We start from the raw sequence: 7,469 nt of genomic DNA, 5'->3' as shown, positions 1-7,469 counted from the left end.
CTTCCGCCCCCCTCGCCTGAGGTAGCTCAAGCTGCTCTTGGGGGGCACCCACCCTCTTTCCCTGCGTTATGTGTTATGTAAATAGTTATTTTTTTCAAAAGTTTAAATTTTTAAAAGTTTTATATTTGAATAAAAAAATTGTTTATAGTTTAAACTTTCCTGTGTGGTTTTAACCTTGTAGCATCAGCAGTTTAGTGGACAGAGTCCAAGGTAGATAGGGGTCCAGGAGGGACTGCTGAATGGGCCCTTTTCAATATAACAACAAGGTGACATATAGAAAGTTTGACAATCTTTATTGGGGTCTGTCATTCATTCTATTACCTGCTAGCCACTCTGATGTCAAATCATTGCAGAATCTAGGAAAGAAGCAAGTGAATGCAAGGGTATATGCAACTGTAGGTAGATGACGACATCTCAGCTATGATGTGCAAAGTAAGCCAGTCCCTGTTCCAAAGTAAATGGCTACATAAGGAAGAGAATATAAGTCACTGTGGTAGATTTGTTGTTGAGGAATAGGATTACTGCTAGTAAGAGTTGGCTCCACACCAGGAGAATCCAAATGAGACATGTGGGTTTTTCTTCCTTTCACGGAAGGTGATGGAAGTAAAGGCCAGATACCTCAATCTATCCTCCTGGTTCTTGAGCTGCACTATTTTGGTTAAGCAGGTGTGGAAACCACAAAGATGCTCACAGCTGCACTGCTCTCAGTAATACAAAACTCCATCTGACAATACTGCAGTTGCCTGTCTAAGACACCTGAAAACAGAAAAGAGGAGAAGCTGGTTTACACAAGGTTCACAAACAGGGGGTTCAACCCCCAAGGTCCATATCTGTCCTCCCTTCCCTGAAGCAATGTGTTAACCTCATTTATGTTGAGCTGCTTAGATGTCACCATGGTATAGTTGTTAAAGCAATAGCCTTAACTCGCTGATGGTGTGGGTTAATATCACCTGTAATCCTCCACTGCTACTGTTTAGAACTCATGTGAGGGAATAGACTAACTGAAAACAAAAAGTTTGTGTGCATATAACAGCAGGAACGCGTGCCATGGTGTTCTATGAGGCCAACATTATCAATTTACTATTGTTCCTGAAAGTCATCAAGGATACCTGTGTGAAGAGAACAATAGAAGTGTGAAACATGTTAGCTTTGTGAACATTTATTTCACTCATCAGAAGAGTGACTCAAATGAAGAATAGTAGAGTAAGCAAATAAAGGTTACCATATATCATTCTCACCTACAACTGTTTGGCTAGGTGCAAGCTGGTGTGCTGAGCTGCTCGTCTGGTCTCTCTCTGGCAAACACATAGGTGATGAGCATAGTTAATCTGAAATGAAGAATAAAGAGAAACTGTTAACAAAGACCTATGTCTCCAAAATTAAACACTGAAGTTGTGGCAGAGCACACACCTAGAAGTAACAGAGGTGCTAACATACCTTTAGACTCCTTATTTAAAATGGCAGCCATTAGGCACTCATTAGGAGTTTTCCACCTGAACCATGTACACTGATTGGATGTCCACTGAATGGCAGTGTTTCCCCCCCCCCCCCAACACACCCAACCTATTCTTATCAATGAGTTAGTACACAGAACCATTCCTCACCTGATTTTAACTTGCCTGTAATTTGATTCTACAAAGAATTAACTTTAACCCTTTCAGATGTATGAACACATCCATTTTAGTTACATATCCATTTTTCTTTTTTTTTTTTTTTTTTGGGTTTTATAGCCAAGTTTATTGAACACAGTATAGTACAAGGTGATTCAAACACCTCCCCTGGGCGTTTTAAAGTTCATTCCCACAGTTGGCTGTGTGACCTGCAGGTTGGACAGGCTGCCAAAGTCCAGCAGCTTCAGCATCTCCTTGGTGTCTGGATCAACTTCAATGATCTCCTGGTCCAGGGCAGAGACCTCTGGGACGTAGTTATCCCGTCTCTCTCGTTCTTCTTCCTGCAGTTTGATGGAGATGCCTCTGACTGGGCCTCTCTGGATACGTTTCATCAGATGAGTAACATAGCCAGCGATTTTGTTGCGCAGTTTCTTGCTAGGGATGATAGCGATCTCCTCACAAACACGCTTCTTGGTGTGGAAGTCATTTCCTAGCCGGGTGTAGTACTTTTCTATGATGACCCGGGCGGCCTTTTTCACAGTCTTTGTCCTCACACGTCCCATGTTGGACAAGGCCGGTGGAAGAGAGCAAAGGATTCTGGGAGGGACGATATAAAGCTGCCATATCCATTTTTCTACCAGCAAAATTTCTACCAGCATGGTCTTTATCAGTCTTCTCAGTCATTTTTGTCAGCCCTGTGGAATGGAGAGTAGGAGATATCAGAAATAAAATAACTATTATAAACAATAGCACACAATGAAAGCCCATAAAGAGAAGTCAGTTTTTGCTGGTTGGTTTCTTTAGTTCTATCATAAGGACACCTAAGTAGCTTACAAAATATCATTCTCACCTGGACTTACTATCTGAGCTGCTTCTAGAAAAGATAAAACAACATATTAGAATGACATGTAGCTTGTTAATGGCTCTGTGGAATAGAGAGAAATGGGAGGCAGAGATAGGAAAAAAAATGTAAAAGACTAAAACAGAGTAAAGTCTCAAACATCTGCATAAGCAATAGGACAGAATAGAAAGGAAACACTGCTCACCTGGACCTTCTTATACCCATGCACGCCTATGTAGCGTCTGACGTCAGCAGGGCGGGAAAACTTTCTCTATGCCTATTGGGCGCCGTTCGGGTGCAGTTGCTTGTCCCGCTTCCTAACCATGCCCATCACACCTCATTGGCTGTCCTATGGGGGTGTGTTTGAACGTGTTGTACAAGTAGCCTGAAAAGATGTCTTCACCTTGCAACATGGCTCCAAAACAGAAATCGAATTTCTTGCATGGAGAGTTGCAGATATGGAAAATGGAGGTGGAGCAGACCATGACATTATGAAAGCAGGGAGAGTGGTGGGTGTGGGCATCTGTGTGTAACCTGGCCTGGCCCCTTCTTTTCCCTAACAATTGATTCCCCTCCACACTTAACACAAAACCTAAGTCCTCAACAATCCCTCACACCAACACCCAGAAAAATCCATAAACTAAAGAAATACAGATAATGGGGGTGAGGAGGAGTGTCAAAGGCAGAAGGGAGTATAAAGGAGAACAGGCAAGTCATAGCACAAAGTTTCATCATTGAGGAAATGGAACACCACAAACACCAACTCACATGAGGGGGGTCTTACATAGGAAAAATGGCTGTGCCAAAGCTTTCTATATACTAAGCACGCCTAAGTAGCGGCTGACGTCATAGGAACCATTAGGATTCAAATCTAATTGGATGTCCATTGGATGTCGTGTTGCCATATACAGCTGTAGTGACGTTGTAGTCATTTCCTTCACATCTCTAAGCTTTGATACGAAGCTCTATGTTCTAAACAAAGTTACCTCTATAGCTCTATGCCTTAAGGCATTGCTTTTCATCTTCCATACATCAGGGGGTTCAAGTCTTGAGTAAGGTTAGCAAATAGTTTATATTCATTTCTCAGCCAGGACACCTGGTAACTCTTTAGCCTTGCCTTTACATATCAATATTTTGCTTCAGCTTTTATTATGTGCAGCCATTGTCTAATATTTAATGCAATCTGTTCTCTCTCATGCTGAACACCCTCCCCCCACCAAAAACATCCCCCCCTAACTGGATCATTCTTCAACACCTGTCCAAGCCCTCTGAAGTTTGATTTAACTCATAGCTGTTGGCCAATGCCTATATTGCATCAAAAGAAACACATTCCTACTAGAATGGCTTGTAGTTGGGAGCAAATGAAAGTATCTCATGCACCTGTGGCTGCAGAATGCTGAGGAGAAACAGCAAATTCCACCACTTCTGAGAACTGTTAGGATGCAAGGAAACAAAAGTGAAGGTGAGGATGGGATTTGAACCAGGGTGCTTGAGAAGATGGACAAGGCGTAATAGAGTACATTAACCAGGTGATCCACAAATGTCATCTTACTGTCAGAGGAAAGGTTTCCTCTCATCACTGCTTAGGATGTCCGAGCCATGGTAAGTTGAAAATAGGTTTGCCTGGAAAGGGAAATGTGTACCTTACAAATGGCAAAGTCCACCATGTAGACCCTGTTATAAGAGCTAATAGGAAAAAACTAGGACTTTATTAAAATGAGCAAAGGTGGGAGTCGAACTGGGGAGTTTCAGAGGTCGGAACAAGAGCATTACCGTGTTAAGCTAGAAATGCTTTCTTGTGCTTATAGCAGTTTGGATTTGCTTATACCGCTTCTTATAGGCAGTTAATTCTGCTAGGAGACAAAACACTGCAGTTGTATATTATTGTTTCTTCACGATTTCAGAAATGTATACTTTACCATGATAAAAACTAACAAAGTATGCCATGTTTAAAAGGAGAAATATAAGATGAGTTGAACTCAAATTCTTAGCATGGAAGGGGGAAAAGTTTATTCTTCTGCTACACAGCAAAGTTGTACAGTAATGTTATATTCAACTCCTATAAGAAGTGGAAAGCATCATCAAGGTGCACCTGGAAGGTAGATATGCCACAAGTAAAATACAGGCTGGGATTTGAACCCTCAAAGCCCAGAAGATTGGTAGAGTGCCTTTCCTCACTGAGCTACAATGTCTCTGGCTCCCTTGTCATATCATATCTTAGTGAAGTGCTAAGGGAAAAGGAGTTTAGCTATAATGTCATAGTAGGCTGAGACAAAAGAGTGGTAGCTCAATGGTTAAAAGCGCTGCTTTCACTGAGCCCCAAACCCATATTCCCAAGTGTGCTTGAATGCATGTGAGGTGGAGCTCCATTTTTCTCACACGCTAATCTTCATTCTAAGCACTGTACTAATGGATATATGACTGTAAGTAAACTGTTCCGTTTAGGCGTCATACCCGGAAAAGTGGTGGTTTTTTTGCCCTTACCGATCAGCATCATTTGTGCTGCAATTCTTTAATACATATTTGATATTTGTTTTCTACTTGAAAACCTTCCAAATCTTTAGGCATTCCTTTGCTTAAACTTATTTGAGTTCATCCAGATATGATAGCTAATGAGCATAAGCAGCTCAGTCAAGTATGATATGAAAGGGTGGTGAGATGGACCTAAGTAGAAGCAGCTGTAGCTCTATGTGTTAGGAGCCTGTGCTCCTAACATCCAGAGGTTGTGAGTTCTACACCCAGCACATCTTTTAATTGTGGCATACTACTTTGAAGGTGCAGATTGATGAGGTCACAATGAGGTCAGTTTTGTGCAACTGAAGACCTCCATTTTGCAATGAGGGAAGCTGAATGTTAAGGTTTGTATCTGTTTATTCTCTTTTTAAGTGCTGATAATGTGTGCTGTTTTTTCTTTGCTTTCAAAAGAGAGCCGATTGCAGTGCTGTTTGTTGAGAAGAAAAAGGGGGTTGTAAAAGCCATGTGTAAATTATATTATTGTTTGGGCAGAAATGTGGTTTGTTATCCATGCAATATAATGTGTTCCATTGATATGGTGTCATTATATTTATTAGGACAGAGAAAAGATGAAAATTACCTATTCAAACTCACTATTGGAATTACTGATGAAAAAACACAGCGGACGTCTGCCTCGCGTCTAACAAAGAGCCGCAATTACGAAAGTTGAAACGGCATTGAAATCCAAGTTAGACCAGGGTTTCTTACGCCTACATAATACACGATATTTAGACGCAGGTCTCCGCTCAGGTAGCGCCTATCTAGCGTCTCCATTCGTCACGCCCACGGCACGCCCACGGAACGCCCACGTCCAGAGCTGGAGACATGACTATGCTTTCTATAGATGTCAGTCCGTCAACTACCTCTTAGGGACGTCTATGTGCCGTTTATTTCCCAATTAACATTAATTAAGACCCTTAACTCCGTAATTATTCACTTACTTCGGACGTCCAAAGCACGCCTAAGTTAAATGCAGTAATAGAGAATTTACCCCTCATAGTCTAAGCAACAAAGTTCATGAGTTGCAAAGCCCTACTACTACTACTGAAAGGCTGTACATTCTAACACACAATAGACAGTCCCTGCTCAGGAAAGCTTACAATCTAATTTAGACAGGACATTTCAGGGTTGGGGAGATTATAGTGGGTATAGATTATAGTGGGTATGTTAGAGGCAGAACTGGATATTGTTGCTATCACAGAAACATGGATCAGTGACTCCCATGGAAGGGGTGCAAACATACTGGGATATAATCTTTTTAGGAAGGACAGAGATGTTCAAAAACGTGGAGGACTAGAGACTGAAATGCAGGGGACCTGGGGAGAGGAAGAAGCAATATGGATTGCTCTGAAAAGAGAAGATGAAACTTCTATCTACGTGGGTGTAGTCTATAGATCTCCGACTCAATCTCAGCAAATTGATAAAGATCTGATTGCAGATATCCAAAAGTTCGGAAAGAAAGAGGAGGTGCTGCTGTTGAGTGACTTCAATCTGCCAGATGCGGACTGAAAAGTTCCATCTGCAGAATCAGAAAGAAGTAGGATGCCTTTCAAGAGGCTCTGCTCAGACAAATGGTGACAGAACCCTCGAGGGAAAAAACGATACTAGATTTTGTCCTCACAAATAGGGAGTGTATCTCTATTGTTTGAGTTGGAGCCCACCTGGGAAATAGCAATCATCAAATGGTTTGGTTTGCTATAACAGCTAAAGTGGAGGGCAGCCATATAAAACTCAAAGTCCTAGATTTCAAATGTATGTTCTTTAGTAAAATGGGAGTGTACCTGAAGAAAGAGCTGTTAGGATGTGAGGACATAAGGGAGTTGGAAAAACAGTGGTCTAAGCTGAAAGCAGCAATAGAAATGGCTACTGACCTTTATGTGAGGAAAATAAATAAAAACAAGAGAAAAAGGAAACTGATATGGTTCTCTAAACTGGTGGTGGAGAAAATAAAGACAAAAGAGTTGGTGTTCGTGAAATATTTTTAAAAAACCTCAGGAAGAAGAGTTCAGAAAGGACTACCAGATGAAACTAAAAGAAGCCAAGAGAGAGATACTTCTGGTGAAAGTGCAAGCAGTAGAGCAAATGGCTCGAAATGTAAAAAAGAGAGGCAAAATTTTTTTCTGATATATTAGTGAAAGAAAGATGAAAAATGGTATTGCAAGTCTAAAAGATATGTATCGATATGTGGAAAGTGATGAGGAAAAAGCAAACATGCTAAACAAATATTTCTGTTCTGTGTTCACGGAAGAAGATCCTAGAGAAGGGCCGAGAATGTCTGGCAAAGTTACACACATGAATGGAGTAGATACCTAAGGTGACCATACGTCCCGTTTACAAATGGGACTGTCCCGTTATTGGACCGGCCGTTCCATTGTCCTGACCCACCGCTTCAGGACGCTGAAATGTCCCGTTTTCAGGGACAGCATCCCAAAGCTGTGCGCAAGGACAACAGGACAGACGATCACTTCCCCTCCATCCAGCGCCACCTTCTTCTAGTCACCCAG

At 41.6% G+C, this 7,469-nt stretch overlaps 1 protein-coding gene across 1 annotated transcript; it reads right to left on the bottom strand.

The window, feature by feature from the left end:
• Positions 1-1,742: 1,742 nt before the first annotated feature.
• On the bottom strand, positions 1,743-2,207 carry LOC117362779 (40S ribosomal protein S17-like). The gene has a single exon (XM_033949730.1). It carries the CDS (start codon positions 2,171-2,173, stop codon positions 1,766-1,768), a length of 408 nt encoding a protein of 135 aa, XP_033805621.1. The 5' UTR covers positions 2,174-2,207; the 3' UTR covers positions 1,743-1,765.
• Between the last annotated feature and the right edge of the window lie 5,262 nt (positions 2,208-7,469).

Source organism: Geotrypetes seraphini, chromosome 6 (genome assembly GCF_902459505.1).
Source record: "Geotrypetes seraphini chromosome 6, aGeoSer1.1, whole genome shotgun sequence".
NCBI classification, from domain to species: Eukaryota; Metazoa; Chordata; class Amphibia; order Gymnophiona; family Dermophiidae; genus Geotrypetes; species Geotrypetes seraphini.
Note: the sequence above shows the minus strand (reverse complement) of the source record. Positions and strands in the feature narration are given on the sequence as shown.